The sequence below is a fragment of the Macaca mulatta genome, chromosome 17, assembly GCF_049350105.2.
Source record: "Macaca mulatta isolate MMU2019108-1 chromosome 17, T2T-MMU8v2.0, whole genome shotgun sequence".
In the NCBI taxonomy this organism is placed as follows: domain Eukaryota; kingdom Metazoa; phylum Chordata; class Mammalia; order Primates; family Cercopithecidae; genus Macaca; species Macaca mulatta.
Genome location: NC_133422.1, coordinates 103165370 through 103184756, shown reverse-complemented (window position 1 = coordinate 103184756; position 19387 = coordinate 103165370). Strand labels below are relative to the sequence as shown.

The following is a 19387-nucleotide window of genomic DNA, read 5'->3' as shown; positions in this document are numbered from 1 at the left end:
GATATGGGCTTGCAAACAAGAGATTACACTTCAAGGAATTCATGTTGGCAATGCTGCAGGGGAAGGGCTTTGTGTGTTTCACCTGAGGATGTCGGGGAGGGCTCCACAGGGGAGAGGAGAGGTACATCTGCAAGGAATAGAGGAAGGGTGCTCCTGGCGGGTTGGGAAATCTCTGGAGCAAAGACACAGTAGACACAGCAGAAAGCAAGTACGTTTCACATTCTGGGAACTGCTGACCCTGGGACTACCAGGAAAACCCAGCACGCCTTTCCTCTGTCTTCTGGGGCTGCTGAGAAGGTTTGTCTCGTGATTTGCAGCAGTGCCACTTACTCCACATGGCTTTGGTCCATATTCTCATGCTGTCCTCCCTCTGTGTGTGCCTACACTTCTTTTCTTTTCAGTGGACACCAGTACCTGGACAAGGACCCACCCTGATCCTGATGACTTATCTGAACTTGATTACATCTGCAAATACTCCATTATTTCCAAATAACATCATATAGGTTCTCAGTAGACATATATTTTTAACCCAATACAGGATTATTTTCAGATTAAATGAGAAAATACGTATAAAGTGTTCAGAGAGATGGCTGGCACGCACATGTACGTACATATAATCAGACATTAGCAGAAAACAAGGAATAAAAATATTGCTCAGTGCTCCTTAATAATGTAATATTTTCCCTTTTAATACATTTCCAAAGGTGCTATCAAATTCCTGTTTCTCATTATCTTGTTTACATCAGTGCCCTTAGCTTATGTGTCTATCTTCAAGCTTTTTCCATTTCATTATAATTTAAAATATGACTGCCTAAAACATTCCTAAAGCTATGCTGTTATTCCTATAATTTACACTCATGGTGACAATCATTGAATCACATACCAATGTCATTATTTAGCCACTTTGCTACTCTGATAATATCTCTTAATTCAAATCGTAATAGTAGCTAACATTTATTATGCATGTGGCAATACATGGCAGATTCCATTGGCAGGTATTTGCATGTATTATCTAACCAACTAGTCTTCACGACCACTTACAGGAGAGGTACACCTCGTAATCTTATTTGCAGAAAGGTGAGGTGCAGAAAGCGCCCTGGCTGGGGACAGAAAGCTGTTAAGTATCAGAGTACAGATCAACCCCCAGACTGAACTCCAGAGTTAGATCCTTGATGCTAAACCTAAGTAATGCTGCTTCTGTCATGATGCTCTCGTATCAGAAATCTGCTTTCCTCTGGCTCCATCGCTGCCCTCACACTATGGATTACAGCCAAAGAGTCCCTTTCTCTCTTCCTACCAAACTCATAAAATGTTGAAGAGAGCACAGTTTCAGATTCATGTCATCCTACCTCACCCCAATGAATGCCCACAGCAACTCTCTGTTAATGAATGGTGCATCTTTCCATCTAGGTTATAAATGATTATAAAGTATATTTTTTCCTCTTTTTTCAATTATTCTCACAACACCTATGAAAGTTGTGACTATATAGCAGACAATCAAAATAATTAATACTTCTCAGAAATAAGAATTTGTGTTCATGAAATATTAAGCCATGCATTCAGTTCATACAGAATCCTTCAGAATTTAAATGCAATTAATTTGCCACCTTTTGTAATTTTATATCTGATTTGGAAATAGGCACCTTTAATTACCTAGCAGCTGTTACCTATTAACTGAAGGCATCATAACGCACTGAATGTATCTATGTGATATTCTAACCCGCCCCGGAGGGCTGGAGTCAGCATGTGCCTGCACTCTACATATTTAGCCATACAAATCTCTGATGTAGGTATGTATGTGGAGCTGGAAAACTCACCCTTTTTGTCTAAAATCCAGAAGTCATTCTTTTGTACCTTGTAGCTGCCCCAGCAAACATCTTATCTGAGCTACTTCTTCCTGCATCCTTCCCCTCCTGTGCTAAGTAAGAGGAAAGGAAGAATCCACAGCTTCACAATCAGAGGGCGGTATGGTCCCATCCTATTGAGCAGTTAATGAAATGGGAGTGACGCTGATGAAGCTGCCACTTCCCTCTCTGCCAGGCTTGGTGCCACTCTGGAACAGGGAAGATGCAGACAGCACCATGTTGTCAATGTTTTTTCGCTGGGAATGTTGCCTCCCCATTTCTTCCTTAGGACAGGCTGATGTTTTATATTTGCTCTACAACCCGACGTATCTAATATAGGAGATATTCGTGGTGGTTAAATCTGACTCTTTTGGGGAGAGTGTACATATATTCCATGTCAAATACACTCCGAATTTTGAGTTGGAGAAATAGTCATCCTTGCAGTACTTAACATACACCACATCCAGTAATGTTCATTTAAAAATGCATATATGGATCCAGGCCTGGTCACGTTCTTAGTAGATTTGACGGATTCTAAAGGTGGCAGGGCTCTGATTTCAATTTCTGAAGTGTCAGCTTAAATCCACTTATTGAGCGCCACATTTTCTAACTGCCAATTTGTGTAGCTGGTTGTGGGGAGGTCAGGGAGAGAGGATAAAGCTGCATCCAATAAAACGCCATCACCACCACTGTGGAAACAGTGCCAGCCCAGATGGGTCACACTCGTAAAAACAGCGCTCACCAAACGCTAGTTGTGAAAATTATAACAGGCTCCTTCTATCTTTATACCCTAGATACTAGGAGACAATTTTTTTAAAATAAGCTTACTTGATAATCAACTACTGCAGAATTTTTAACTTCTGAGACAATCTAGTAAATACAAGGACACAGCTGGACTAAATAATCACAAACTAAGTAAATAGGCAGTCTTATTTCACTTTTTATGTATAAAACACTTAAGGCATATATGAAATTTGTTCTTTGACCTCGGTCTACACTTTTGGGAATGGGGTACATAGGGGAGAGAAAGCTTGGTCCTAATGATTTACCTATGAACGTCTAAATGAAGAGATGTCCAGCCTATCAATGAATACATCATCCAATGTGTATTGAACACCGATATATTTTAGGCATCTATTTAGAGGGCTCTGAATGGCATGCAGACAGTTGATATTTCCTGTAGATTTTTCAGAAGAGGTAAAGCCATCAGTACTTTACAAAATTGCACCAAAATCAAAGTGACTTCAAGGTTTCTGTCCTGGAAGACCAGGGGAGTGATGGCAACATCAATTGAGAATCACAGAGGAAGTTTTGGTTTGGGAAGAAGATGAGGGTGGATATATTCAGCTTTGAACACGACAATTAATAAAGGCAAGATCATCAGAAAAATTAAGACTGGATCTCAGGAAAAAGGTCTGGATGCAGATTTAGCATAATTAGAGTGGGTGAGGTGGATGCAATGGGGGAAAATGAGATCTCCCAAAGAAGATGGGTAGAAAGAGAGTTAGAATCAAGAGTCTGAGATCAATAGAAGAGGGAACCAACCAAGGAAGCTGGTACAAGGGTCTGAGGAGTAGGAGAAGAAAACAGAGGTATCCCAGTGTTACATTTTGATGTTTTTCAATTTTCCTAATAGATTACTTACAATTTTGTGATAAAATGGGGATATAAATAAAGCACGATATTATAGTTCTGTAAATAGGCTTACAAGTTCTTTGTGTGACTGGACTGAAATAGGTCCTTAGTAAACATGTGGCATATTAAGTAGTAAATAAATAATATTGCTTTTGAAAAAAAAAGGAAGAAGAACGAGGAGGGATTGATCAGAGAAAGAAGATGGAAAATCCCAAAGCATAAAAAAATACTTCTCCTGGCCTTTGGACATTCCCTTGACAGCAGGCAGAGAGCTCCACTAGAAAGCAGGAAGAAAGAATTTCAAATGGCAAGGAAGGTAAATCAACCAATGGAGTTAATAGTTTCTCTAACTATACCTCATAAATCAGTTTTGCAGGATGATGTTGTCTATAAAAACATGATCTCTCAACTCGGGAAGCCCTGAGGTAGCAGTTACTTCTTCAAAGGCTCCACTGCTTCACCCACCAAGTGGGGTGCACGTCCTACCTACTTCCAATAGCATATGTACCTACTACATATGTGATTGAAAGGAGTAAGTCAAGTCATGTAAAGCTCGGGGAGTACCGAGCATACCGGCAAGGCGCCAGATAATAACATTAGCAGTTACTTGTAATGGAAACACATTGTGGACTAATTAGTAAGAAGCAATATTTGGGAGTGGCAATTCCAATAGGAGAATTCACATTCCTTCTTAAATTTTCCCTATGTGCTTCCACTCTGATCTTTAAGTCACCTATTCACTCTATTTCTCCATCTCTCTCCCTCAGTCTTCCCTTTTCCTTCATGTGGTGTAACTCAAATGGAGTTGAATTAACAGCCTTAAAAGAAAATTTAGGACAGGTTTCCTTTTAGAGGGAAAAAGAGTTGTTGAACACATTTTGGATTGATGCAGCATATTAAAATGACAAATTGCACACTGAAATATCACCAACTCCCAGAAGAGAACAATAAAAACATCAAAGACACTAAATTTACACTGACAAAAATACAACATTTATAAAGCAAAAAAAAAAAAAAAAAAAAATCCTGAATTACTTTTAAATGACATACTATAAACCTTAACATAAAAACACCATAGACATATTGTCCTTTGAAAAAGTATATTTGATTCTTTATACTCAGCCAGCCAATAAAAGTACTTGGAAATAAGAGATAAAATTATTCATACAAATACACAATCTGCAAGTTTAAACAATAATTTAAATGGAAACTTTTTTCTTATGGCAAATTTTTTTTTACTTTCTCAATTGCATAAACAAATGCATTTGACTATTTCAATAGCTTAAAGATAAATAAAAATATCACTACTATGAAGTGAAAACTTTTTCTTATATGCATTTTTGAGAGAAGTAATACATATGCTAGAGACGTTATACTGTCTCTAAACAGATTACTTTCATTTGCAATCCAAATTTCTTAAATTGTAAGAAATTCATATTTTTCCCCTAGCACAGTGAGGTATATGAGTACTCACAATGGTATTTCCAAGGTAGATGAGAAACTCAAGGGAAGTAATACATGTATATCCATTATTTTATACTTGGGTCAGCTCCAAGTACCAAATAAATATGCTCTATTGCAGACTAAATGTTCCTTTCCCTCAAAAATCATACTTTTCCTCAAAAATCATATGTAGAAGTTCCTTTCCCTCAAAAATCATATGTAGAAGCCCATCAGGTGATGGTATTAGGAGTTGTAGCCTTTGGGATGGAATTAGGTTGGATGAGTTTATGAGATGGAGTCCCATGATAAGATTAGCACTCTTAAAAGAAAAGAAATCAGAGCTTCCTCTTCATGTGAGGACACAGCAAGAAGGTGGCTGTTAGCAAGCCAGGTCCCTTGATCTAGGATTCCCCAGTCTTCAGAACTGTGAGAAATAAATGTCTGCTGCTTAAGTCGCTTAGTCTGATATTTTGATATAGCAGTCTGAGCTGAACAGACACCCTCTAGAGCCAAATATTTTAATTTTTACATTGCAATAATGCATTTGAAATTATAATAATTGTTACATATTCAAACTCTTTCATTGAATTCTAGGAGTCAACTATTTCTTCTTCATTTGATGCTGAAGATAACCTTCACTATAGTCCATCACTTTTGCTTCCATTAGTAATGGAAACTATTCACTAAAAGAGATGAAATTATATAGTTGCCTTGCTGAGGATATTTTCTTCTAATATCTTGAGAAATTTTTGTGTCATTACTGTCATAAAGCATTAACATAGCATATAGAAAAGGTGTATACAGTTTGCTGTGTACACAGAGAAAGCATGCAAAACACATTGTGTGTGTGCACATGTGTATGTTTCTGTGTGGGTGATTATTTTTGTCTGCTTCCTAGTGTTCCTATCACTTTAAGGACCTTAACATGATCATTACACCATGCAACATGTGAGACTTTTCTATCCAGTCCTTTCTCTCCTTTGCCATTCAAAAAATAAATACACAAAAAAGCAATTTCTTAAATAAAATAAAACACAACTAAAAGTTAATCATGTATTAATTCAAATAAAAAATTACTCTGCTTCTTTTGAATTAAAAAATCAGATCTGACTGCTTGCTTAGATTTTAGTGTCTTTATACCGATATTCATAATATAAACAAACTGCTATACATAATACACTTATCCATTTATTACACTTAAAAATACATGTTAAGAAATCCTTGCCGGGTATTTGTGGTTACCAACATATTTTAACCATGTAACAAATATTGACTGCCTATTGATAAGATTATATTATATTCCACCAAAATGGTATCCATATATACATGTGAAATAATTTCTGGGAAGACAAATTTAGCACAGATGCATTCTAGAAACTATAGGAAGTTTCAGGACAGGAAATTCTTTATGTCCTAAGAATAAGGACAAAGGAGTGGTGAGACCATGCCAAACCATTACTGAAACTCTTGAATCATATTTGATCCTTCTTTGTAGTGCTTATTCTTTATATCTTTTTTTTTTCTATAGGTCCCATTTAAAAAATACAGTATTTGCCTTGGTCCATTTTTTCTCCCATACTTGCAGGTTCCCTTCTTTGCTTTACTTTCAGGTCATCTTCCACACCCTCACTCTTAGCCAAGGGCCATGGTTCTTTGATTAATTAGTATCAAACCAGGAGGAGAATCACCACAGGTTCACACCATATCTCTCAGCTCTCTCTGAACACCATAGTCTCCTAGGCACCATTAAAAACCATCCTGGCCCCACATAAGACTGATTACATCAGCATATTTATGAGCAGGTCCTAGATACGGAAATTAAAAAATAAAATCTTCTCAGGTGATTCTGTTATCCAGCCAGGATTGATAACGACTGCTAGAGGTGATCCCAGCTGAACCCAAGCCCTTCCAGTGGGCAGCTGACCTCATCACAGTATGCACGTGCACAGGCTTGCTCCATCAATTGTCTTCTCTTACTCTAGTGTGACCAGATTTTCCCTCTCACATGAATTATTTTTATTTTATTTTAAATGTTACTTCAAGTTCTGGGATACATGTGCAGAACATGCTGGTTTGTTACATAGGTATACATATGCCATGGTGGTTTGCTGCACCTATCAACCCACCATCTAGGTTTTAAGTTCCATGTACATTAGGTGTTTGTCCTAATGTTCTCCCTCCCATTACCCCCTAACCCCGACAGGCCCCAGTGTGTGATGTTCCCCTCCCTGTGTCCGTATGTTCTCATTGTTCAACTCCCACTTATGAGTGACAATAAGTGGTGTTTGGTTTTCTGTTCCTGTTTTAGTTTGCTGAGAATGATGGTTTCCAGGTTTATCCATATCCCTGCAAAGGACATGAACTCATTCTATTTTCTGGCTGTATAGTATTCCATGGTGTTTATGTACCACATTTAATATCCAGAATCTACAAGGAACTTAAACAAACTTACAATAAAAAACAACCCCATCAAAAAATGGGTGAAGGATATGAACAGACACTTCTCAAAAGAAGACATTTATGCGGCCAACAAAGCTCATCATCACTGGTCATTAGAGAAATGCAAATGAATTATTTTTATCAGCACATATACTTGCTGTTAATTCTCCCATCATTAAAAAAAGCTCTTAATGTCTGTTCCCTCTTCATCAATCTTTCCATTTCTCTCCTCTTTACAGAAACCTCCTTTAAAGAGCTCTTTATACTTTCTGTGCCCATTCCTGTTTTCCTACTCTGTTTGGAACCTAATCCATTAAAATTCTTGCTCCCAACAAGTCATGAAAACTAATCACCTCCATACTCCTAAATGTAGTGGTCAGTTTTCAGGCTTCCTCCTACTTGATCAATAAAAATTTCTCCTCCTTGAAAACTTCTTATCTTGGCTCCCAAGAAAGCACCCTCCCTCATTTTCATCTTTTCTTCCTGGTCATTCCTTATGGTTGGACCTCATTTCACTGAATTGTTAATATTGGAATTCCTTGGGACTCAGTTCTTAGACTTCTTATCGTTTTACCTAAAACTCTTTCTGTACGTCACTTTATCCACTTTTGGGGTTTTCAGTATCATCTATATGCTCATGAGTTTTTAATTTACACCTCCAGTCAGGATGCCACCCCATCTCATTCACAACTCCTAGAGGCACTCCTACTGTGGCTAATGGCATTTCATTCTTCTATTTGTTGAGGCCCCAAAACCTTGATGTTATCCTGGAATTCTCACTCCCTGTAGTAGGGAACATTTTGGCTGTCCCGATTTCACCCTCTGGAGTTACACCTGCAACTATGCAACGTGATCTGGTGAAAGGGATGTATGGTTACTAAGGGACGTATGGTTACTAGTGAGCTCCCTCTGGAACAGGTGAACCTGCATAGTCCAGGTGAGCCCAGTGTCATCACATAGGCTCCCAAAGGTGCAAGAGGGAAGCAGAAGATTCAGTCAGATACAAGGATGGACAAAGAAACAGGCAAACTGAAGCATGAGAAGGAGCACTGTCCCTGCCCTATATCCATCACCGCTGACCTTGGAGACAGAGGAGGGGGCTCTGATCCAAGGAAGGCAGGTGGCCTCTGGAAGCTAGAATTGTTGAACCAGTGCTGATGACAGCTTGTTTATATCTCACCAAAGCCCATACCTGACCTCTGACCTACAGAACTGTAAGGTAATATTTATGCTGTTTGCCACTATTAAATTCATGATAATTTGTTTTGGTAGCAATAGAAAATCAATACACTCCCTATAGCCAGGTAATCAGCATTTTCTGTCAGCTTTGTCCCAAAAATAAATCCTAAAATTGACTATTTCTCACCACACCCTCGCTCCATTTGGGTCCAAGCCACCACAATCTCTCGCCTAGCTTGCCACTAGAAACTAGGTTGCATAGTTTCACACCTACAACATCTGCTAAGAAAGCATTAATTCAGATTGTATGACATGAATATTTGTGGAAACATGACTTATATAATAACTGCTTCTTGGCTTTTGAGTTAGTACTTTACTACTACAAATTTTCCTTTAACCCTAACCTAGACATAATTGTGTACTGTAGGTATTTGGTACAAGAAATTTTAAAACATTTCCAATACATTAAAAGAAGTGTTTTTGAGACAGGGTCTTGCTCTATTGCACAGATTGGAGTTCAGGTCACCATCATGACTCACTATAGCCTTAACCTCTAGGCTCAAACAATCCCTTACCACAGCTTCTTGAGGAGCTGGACATGCACCACTGTGTACAGCTAATTTTTAAAAATATCTTGTAGAGATGGGGTCTTGCTATGTTGCCCAGGCTTGTCTCTAACTCCTGGCTTCAGCAGAGTTTTCCACCTCTGCCTCCCAAAGTGTTGGGATTACAGGTGTGAGCCACCGCACTGGCACCAATCAATTTTTCTGTTTTATTACTTTTCAATCAAAATAGGGCTTACAAGACCTGCTTTCTCATTTAAGTTTATTGTAACAACTACTGTGTGTTGAACAACAACCGATCACTTTACTCTTTCACTCAATGCTGCTGAAAGGTATGAGATGGGCAGGAGAGGGCAATGACCTTGTGGACATTGTCCCTACCTTTGATGTGCTCACAGACTCACGGAGGAGGTGGCCATTAAATGAACAGCCATAGGTGAGAAGAGAATAATAAAATGAAAGGTCAGAGTGCTCCAGACAGCTTTCCAGAGAATATGACACGATGGCTGAATTTCAGTTCCTTCATGGGTAAAGTAAGTGGACCACACCAAAAGTTTTTAAGTACTTTCCAGCTCAAAGATTCACTACTACTGTTATTGCAACTTAAGACAAAAAAAAAATTAGAAATTCTCAGAGTATTCCAGTTTAACTAGAAAAAGCCCACACAAAACCATGAAAAGAATGACTTGAGTCTTCTTACTATGTATAACTATTATTCTATATAATGTGCTATAGGTTTTCTTAGCTAATAGATCCACAATCCCCATTTGAAAGCCTTCAAAGCACATATGTTATTGAATTTATTATTTTTCCAAACTGAACAGGTTATAAACCATGAATAGGTCAGTGAAAGTTTTGCCACTAAATGATCTATCCAAATAATGGCTTCAGAGCTTTTTGGATTTCAAATTGTGAATAATGAATTGTGAAGAATGCTCGTTTCAGATTCATTCAAATACTGATTTGGGAGCCAATCAAGGTAAATTGATTTATATCTGTTTCTTTGAAGCCTTGTACAACTACAACAATTATATCCAGAGCTGGAACATTTCTCTCACATTTGAACTTCGGCAAATACTGATTTGGGAGCCAATCAAGGTAAATTGATTTATATCTGTTTCTTTGAAGCCTTGTACAACTACAACAATTATATCCAGAGCTGGAACATTTCTCTCACATTTGAACTTGGGCAAGTGGGTTCTATATAGGAAAACAGAAAAATTCACATACAAGAATATATAAAAAGTGAAAAATTTAACAGTCTTGCGAAGACAATTGAGATTTGCATTGGGTAATCTTAGTAAAACGTGATACCACAAGCCAAACAACTTTAAGGGAGAAAGAAATTGATTCCTTAGAGTCAGGGGAAGTCACATTATTGCCACATCTATCAAAGCATGAGCTACGGATTAACAAATTCCACAGTCCCAAATCATCATCAGGAAAAACAATTCACTGAAATTCCTGCACTCTGGGAGGCTGAGGCTGGAGGACTGCTCGAGCCCTGGAGTTTGAGACCAGCCTGGTCAACATAGTGGGACCCTGTCTCTATAAAAATTTTCTAAATAGAAAACCAATTCATTGATAAAAAGTTTCCCTAACAATTAGAACTGAACAATTTGAAAGGAACTCGCTTGCTCTTCTGATAGGTAATTCTTTAAAAAAATAATAAAAAATACAATTTCACCACAATTTTTACATTTTTTTAATCTTACTAGGTGGCAGGACTTTTAATGATGTTCTTTGCAAACCGTATTTTTTTTTCTTGAATAATTCGAACAGTTAAAAGATAGTAGCCTCCAATATTTAAAAGGACTTTTCTGCCCCGTCTCTCCATCAAAAAAACAACAAACCAACAAAAATCAATCACAAAAAAATCACATCAGAAAGCGGGTCCTTCTTTCTTATCATGTACCTTCTTTGTCATTGTGGTGGATAATCGCGTCCTGTATCATGTCCGCCAGGTCGAAGTGAACTTTTGGATTCTTCGCATGCTTCAGCCTTTTCAGGAACCCTTCCTGCTTCTGAAAAGCCTTCTCGCGCTCATAGTAGGCTTTGATTTGCTCACAGCGCATGCGCTTCACCAGACGCTGCCGTTGGCCAAGGGGAAGGGACTCTAGCAAGCACTGGTCGATTTCCATCTCATGGGATCGAAAAACGTTACATAGCTGAAAGCAACCTGGAAGAAATGCAAGGGGAGCGTCACCAGACCTATTATTATAACCACTATACATGTGCACCACAGCACGTTTGCTTTTATATTGCCCATTGCACAGGTCATAAACGGAACAATTCTCCCTGCACTTGATATTACAAATCCAAAGCCCTTTTTATAGATTGGGGGAAAACCGTTCGTGTGTTTCTCAAGATTCCGTGGTAATAAAACAAATGGTAGAATTAGACATGCATATGTAGTTACGCTCAACGCAATTACTAACCATCCATCCCTTCCTGTTTCTTTCAATCCATAGCCAAAGCCTCCAGATTTCACCACTGTGTCAGGCTCCTTCTGTCTAATTGAATACTACTAACTAATTTTGCATGTTAAATGTGGGCATAAAATCATTCCAACTTTTTCAGAACAACCTAATAGAATTGCTTTTGCGTATCATGATGACTAATCATGACGCTGTTAATTTAATGTAATAGAATATATATGCTGCCAAGTATAATGGCTCAAGCCTGTAATCTCAGTGCTTTGAGAGGTTGAGACGGGAGGATCACTTGAAGCCAGGAGTTTAAGACTTGCCTGGGCAACATAGGAAGATCCTGTCTGTCCAAAAAAAAAAGAGAGAGAGAGAAACTTTTAAGTTAGTGGCATGTGGCTGTAGTGCCAACTACTTGGAGGCTGAGGTGGGGGATCACATAAGCCCAGGAGTTTAAGGTTGCAGTGAGCTAGGATTACACCACTGCACTCCAGTCTGGGCAACAGAATGGGGAAAAAAGGAGAATATATGCTATCAACTCTTTATATGATACAGTAGACATTTTTCACCAATTTATTGCTAAATTCTTTTTCTCATAATCAGTGACATTCATTTCCAAGAAACCTGTGGTTAAGTATAAAGACTGAGGGTTGGCACAGAGATATTTCTCAAAATTGTGGAGAGAATTTTGGCTGCTACAGTTCTTGTTTTATTTATATAGTGATTAACAAACTGAATTCCCATTTCTGAAACTTAAAATATCCTGTTTGTTTCAAAAGTCTATTTCCTATAAACACCAGTCAAAGCACCTGTAATGGAATTGTACAAACACTTATATTTACCACCAGGTTAAAATTTTACTATTGGCAGAAAATCAATGTTAAAGCATTAAAAATTCTAGAAGCTGGCTTGCAAACACAGATTCAGATGTGTTTATATATTCTTAAGCTATTTATAATATAAGGTCCCAAGGAGGTTAAAGTAACTATGCATGAACAAAATGTGGTTGATCATATGCCATATCTGAGAAGATTATATACTAAGGGTATAGTTCATCTTTGGAAAGATGCCCTGGTCCTTTGAAGGAACAAGTCATGACAACACTATTTCCACTTCTGTTTCTTGTGACACTTTGCAAGTCTTTATTCTCACAGCCCCCAGGTGCACCAGCATAACCATCCCTGTTTAGCATATAAAGAAAATCAAGTTGAGAGAGGCTGTGACTTGTCTAAGATTAAAGAGACAATTAGGCAAACAGAATAAAAAACGCTCCACAGAGAAGAAACAACCAAAGCTCGTGATTCTCTAATGCCAGGTATTGAATATATAAGTACTTTTACATAAGATGTAGGAAGATAAAGAAGCCGTGTTGGGGGATTTTGTGTTCATTTATTTGCATTTGACAAAAGCTATACATTTTAGCATCATGTTTTCATAAGACTGTTCATGAGTATTCGTAAAAGTGATGTGAGAAATATTAACTAGCTATACAGAAAATGTTCCCTTTCCAGTGACCAAAACGCAAACAGACAACAGCGGTTCTGAAATGATGACAAATTGCTCTGGAGTACACTTCTTTGATAAAAGCTCTGATCACTGCCAGAGACAGATTGTATGAGAAAGCTCATAAATAAAGAGCCGTAAATGTCTTCTGCTTTCACATCTGTGTAGAAAAGTGCACAGGGCTTGATTGATTGACTTGGATGCTTGTGACACTTTGACTTCTGTGACTTTCCTGGCTTGTCATTTGGTGCCCAGGGGATCAACAGGGCCACACAAAAAAAGCCTGAAGAATTAAAACAAATAACATCGCAGAGTGCCATGTGTTGATTAGCCAGCAGTTGACGGCTGAGGATAATCTAATAAACACCACAGTAGTCCTCTAGTTTGTGACTCTCAAGAAGGGTCTCTCGGTGAAATTTTCAATTAACTTTTAAGGATTCCACGGTGACAGATCATGATTCATTGAGTTATCCCTCACAGGCTGTCAAGAGGGAATGTAAAAGGTGGCTCTTAAATTAATTTTCTTATTTTCCTTTTTGATTTGGAAAACTCAAAGGCTGTGATTGTTAAATTTCAAATCAATTCAGGTCTCAAATCTTGATTTTTTAATGTATTTTTGTTAAATAGTTCCCCATGTTTTGATCTAAAACATTAGTTTATAAATTGATTCTTTTGTAATCTGAAAATTTATTGGGCATTTTGACTTTGTTTTAATCTAAGTACAAGTTCATCAGCTGTGTCATGTACGTATATGTCTATGAATCGATAAGATATATAATATGACCAGTTGATCTAAAAAAAAAAATAAAGAAAAAATCGATAAGATAACACAGGGATTCAGGGGATCACGGTGGACGGGAGGCAGGGCTGCACTGCAGCTCTGGACAGCGCAGCATGGGAAGGCTTGCATTGTGAATTTTAGCTCCAGATTGACTTCAAGAAGAAACCAGCAATCCTGAGAGGACCCACAGATCCTCTGAAAGGAGTGGACTGTTCCTGCAGGACCTGGGAGACACCTCAGATACTGTGAGTGCCCCAACTGCAGAAATGGGGATAGAGGCCCTCCTCTTCTGAACACACACCCCCACTGGAGAAGCTGAAGTTCTGTCCGTGGGAGAAGTTTTGAACTTTACCTGGAGCTGAGTCAAGTTAGAGAGCCGAGCAAAATACATGGGTAGAGGAAGCAGCAGAAAAGGCCCTGGGAGCTCACTGGGTCCCCAAGCAGCCCATTCCTGCCCGGCACCACAGGGATCCATTGGGAGGGTGGCCAGAGACAGAAGGAATTCTCTAGCTGAACTTTGTAACATTTTGAACAGGATGAGAAGCAGCCTAGCCAGGGAGGTTGTGAATCAGGCATGCAGACTTCACAGACGGTGAAAGAACTAAAGCCCTTTTCTCTCGAAGCTGGAAGTTGGATCGCCTCGGGCAAGTTTTCAAACCCATCTTGCCCTCTACCTGGGAACTCAGGGCTGTTGGTTTGGGGGGCACGGTGGGAGTGAGATCGGCCTTTAGGTTTGCCTGGCCCGTGACTGCCGGCTTTCCCCCACTTCCCTGACAACCTGCATGACTCAACAGAGGCAGTCATAATCCTCCTAGGTACACAACTCCAGTGACCTGGGAATCCCACCACCATCCCCCACAGCAGCCACAGCAAGACCCACCCAAGGAGAGTCTGAGCTCAGTCACACCCAGCCCTGTTCCCACCTGATGGTCCTTCCTTATCCACCCTGGTAGTGGAAAACAAAGGGCATTAATCTTGGGAGTTCTAGGGTTCCACCCACTGCCAGTCCCTCTCCAGACTACTACAGCTGATGCTTTCTGGGAATTGCCACCTCCTGGAGGAGGCCAACCAGCACAAAAATAGAACATTAAACCACCAAAGCTAAGGACACTTATAGAGTCCACTGCAGCCTTCACCACTTCCACCAGAATGGGTACTGGTATCCATGGCTGAGAGACATATAGATGGTTCATGTCACAGGACTCTGTGCAGACAACCCCCAGTACCAGCCTAGAGCTGGGTAGACTCACTGGATGGCTAGACCCAGAAGAGAGACAACCATCACTGCAGTTTGGCTCACAGGAAGTCACATCCACAGGAAAACGGGGAGAGTGCTACATCAAAGGAACACCCCATAAGACAGAAGAATCTGAACAACAGCCTTCAGACAGAGCCTACCCAAATGAGAAGGAACCAGAAAACCAACCCTGGTAATATGACAAAACAAGGCTCTTCAACATCCCCAAAAAATCACATTGGTTCACCAGCAGTGGATCCAAACCAAGAAGAAATCTCTGGTTTACCTGAAAAAGAAATCAGAAGGTTAGTTATTAAGCTAATCAGGGAGGGACCAGAGAAAGCCAAAGCCCAATGCAAGGAAATCCAAAAACTGATATGAGAAGTGAAAGGAGATATTCATGAAAATAGATAGCTTAAAGAAAAGACAATCAAAAATTTAGGAAATGCTGGACACGTTTTTAGAAATGCAAAATGCTCAGGAAAGTCTCAGCAATAGAAGTGAACAAGTAGAAGAAAGAAGTTCAGAGCTTGAAGACAAAGTCTTAGAATTAACCCAATCCAACAAAGACAAAGAAAACAGAATAAGAAAATATGAACAAAAGCCTCCAAGAAGTCTGGGATTATGTTAAATGACCAAACCTAAGAATAATCAGTATACCTGAGGAAGAAGAAAATTCTGAAAGTGTGGAAAACATATTTGGGGGAATCATCGAGGAAAATTTCCCCAGCCTTGAGAGAGACCTAGACATCTAAACAGAAGAAGCACAAAGAACACCTGGGAAATTCATCACAAAAAAGATCTTCACCTAGGCACATTGTCATCAGGTTATCTAAAGTTAAGATGAAGTAAAGAATCTTAAGAGCTCTGAGACAGAAGCACCAGGTAACCTATGAAGGAAAACCTATCAGATTAACAGCAGATTTCTCAGCAGAAACCCTGTAAGCTACAAGGGATTGAAGACCTATCTTCAGCCTCCTTAAACAAAACAATTATCAGCCCAGAATTTTGTATCCAGAGAAATTAAGTATCATATAGGAAGGAACGATACAGTCGTTTTCAGACAAATGCTGAGAGAATTTGCCATTACCAAACCACCACTATAAGAACTGCTAAAAGGAGCTTTAAGTCATGGAAACACATCAAAACAGGACCTCTTAAAGCATAAAGCACACAGGATCTATAAAACAAAAATACAAGTTAAAAAGCAAAAACAAAAAACAAAACCAAAGTACACAAGCAAAAATGAGTATGATGAAAGCAACAGTACCTCATATTTCAATACTAACATTGAATGTAAATGGCCTAATTGCTCCACTTAAAAGACACAGAACTACAGAATGGATAACTCACCAACCAACTATCTGCTGCCTTCAAGAGACTCACCTAACACATAAGGACTCATATCAACTTAAAGTAAAGGGGTGGAAAAAGGCATTTCATGCAAATGGACACCAAAAGGAAGCAGGGGTAGCTATTCTTATATCAAAACAAACAAACATACAAACAAACAAACAAACTTTAAAGCAGCAGCAGTTAAAAGAGATAAAGAGAGACATTATATAATGGTAAAAGGCCTTGTCCAACAGGAAAATATCACAATCCTAAACATATATGTACCTAACACTGGAGTTTCTAAATTTATAAAAGAATTACTTATAGACCTAAGAAATAAGATAGACAGCAACACAATAATAGTAAGGGACTTCAGTACTCCACTGATAGCACTAGACAGGTCATCAAGACAGAAAGTCAACAAAGAAACAATGGATTTAAACTATACCTTGGAACAAATGGACTTCTGACAGCTAAAGACTGGTCAACAGATACCCTTCCTCCTAGTGGTCACTCAAAATCCCCTTTTACTAAGGCAAATGTCCCCTGAAAAACACTTCAATTCCTATTGCTTGCTTCATTTTTCTCCTTGGTATTTATCGCTCTTATACTACAATAGCTATCTATCTAATTATTTATTTTAGAGATGGGGTCTTGCTCTATTGCCCAGGCTACAGTGCAGTGGCATAATCAAAGCTCACTGCAGCCTCGAACTCCTGGCCTCAAGCAATTCTCCCACTTCAGCCTCCCAAGTAGCTGGGACTGCAGGCATTTACCACCACACTCAGCTCTCCTGCAATATCAGTTACTATGCTTCAACTGTATATTATACTAATATCTACACTAATTGATTTCCTAAAAGACAATACTATATATTTTCTTATTGCTCTGTAAGCCCCATAAAGGCAGGAACTCAGGATGTTTCATCCCCTGTTTACTTTCAGCATCCAGAACAGGAGGTAGTCAATAGTTTTGTTGCTGTTGTTGCTGAATGAAATTGCAGGACAGACAATTACATTGATGGCAGAAACATCACACTCTTTATTAGGACCTAATCCAGCACTTAACACATGGCAGGTAAATGCTTAGTCTTGCTCTTACAGAAATGCAAGGTGACACTGTGCTCTCATGTAACTGCTCTTCCTTACAGAATTATCTGGCCCAAGGCAGTGTCATCAAGCTCATCTTTGTATTGGATTTCTTTATCTCCAGTGTTACACTTTTTTAGGAGGGAAGGGAGGTGGCAGGGATCCTACATATATGGTTATCCTGCAATTCGAGATAAAAGTTTACAGCCAGAAGCCCCAGCTCAGTGAATGTGTATCTCTGTAGGACTAAACTCGAAAGCCAGCAAATATCTGACATCTAGTTATATATTTATATACACAGTTTCCCCACGCCTTGGTTTGGAGGACCCTATGCAACTGTGTCATGATGTCAAGACATTATGTTATAACTAACTAGAAATATAAAGAGTAAAGTGAAGAGGAAAATGAACAAAAAAAATTGCGTAAAATTATTCTGCTGTACAACTACCAGAAATGCCCCATGTCATCTAGAATAAAAATCTTCCTGTGGCCATGGTACACTCAGTGTTCAAGATTTTTAAGCAAATCTCTCTGTGATTGCTAAAGAGGCAAAACGTTACTAAGAGCACAGAAAATTTGATCTAAGTACATTTATAAAAACTTGCAGACAAATTTGCAGGAAACATTCTTTTTCAAGAATTCATAGATGATTTATGATATTAACTGTGTCTTAGGCCATAAAGCAAAGCAAATCTCAATAAATTCTGAGGAACCAAAATTACACAGGCGTTTTCTTAACATAATTGAAAAGGGAATATCAACTACAGAAATGAAACCATACCTCCCCATATGTTCAGAAACTTATAAAGCCAATTCTACATAAAGTATGGTTCAGAGAAAAAAAATCACAGAAATAATAAATTTTTACAATTAACCATTGATAAAAGGAAATCCATCACAATTTTGTGGATAAAACTAAAGCAATTCATAGAAATAAATTCATAACTTTAAATACATTCTAGAAAAGAATATAGTTTTAAAGTCAATAAACAAAGTATCTGGCACATGAATTTAGAAAACACACACATACACACAAACACACAAAGTTGAAACCAAAAAAGAAAGAAGAAAACAAAATTATGCTATTAAAATTAATAGAAATGAAACAAGAAAAGAGCAAAGGTGAAGAAAGACGTGAGAAATTGACAATTTCTAGAACAATATAACTTACAAAAAGTGACTCAAGAAGAAGTGGAAAATGAACCAATTTATGCAATCATTGTATAAATTAAATCAGTTTTTAAAAATCTATAGACCAGAAACAAAAACAAACAAACAAAATGACCCAGATGATTTAACCTGTCTTTAAGGAAGAGATAACCTGCATTTTCATCCAGTTCTTTCATACAATAGAAAAAGAAGAAAATTACCTCAATTCATTTTCTGAGACAAGCATAAGCTTGATACCAAAATGAGGCCATCCAAAAAAGGAGAATTACAGGTCAATCTCTTGTATAAACACATGCAAATAGCCTACATGCATACACATTAGCAAAATGAACCCACGAATGTACAGTTTGTCAGCAGAATGAAAGGAGCGGCTAATTTTAAAACATTAAATTCTGTTTAAAATTTAGAAAAAGAAGGCCCTTTATTGCTGCTTCTATTCTATCTCAAAATGAAGGTCTTAGCATAGAAAAAAAACAGAAAAATAAATAAGGAGCATAAAATGTGGGTAGGCAGAAGGAAAAAATAATCAGTTATTATCGTAAATACTGTTATCTACATAGAAAAAGCAACACACCCTGAGTCAGCTATTAGGAGTGATAGCCCAGAACTTTGCTGAATGCAAGTCAAAATACACACAGAAGAGAGCTACATTTTCAAACCTAACAAAAGATGCTCCACCTTATTAACATATAGCAAAATGTAAGAAGATAAAAAATATCATTGATTAAGTTAACAAATTGTCAT

The 19387-nt window shown here is 38.3% G+C and overlaps 1 protein-coding gene across 1 annotated transcript in view; it reads right to left on the bottom strand.

The window, feature by feature from the left end:
* The window catches only part of MYO16 (myosin XVI), a 617076-nt gene that overhangs the window by 535240 nt on the left and 62449 nt on the right, over nt 1–19387 (bottom strand). Inside the window, exon 2 of the mRNA XM_015121440.3 lies at nt 11019–11282. Coding sequence (XP_014976926.3) covers nt 11019–11244 — 226 coding nt within the window. The 5' untranslated portion in view covers nt 11245–11282. The remainder of the gene's footprint in view (nt 1–11018; nt 11283–19387) is intronic.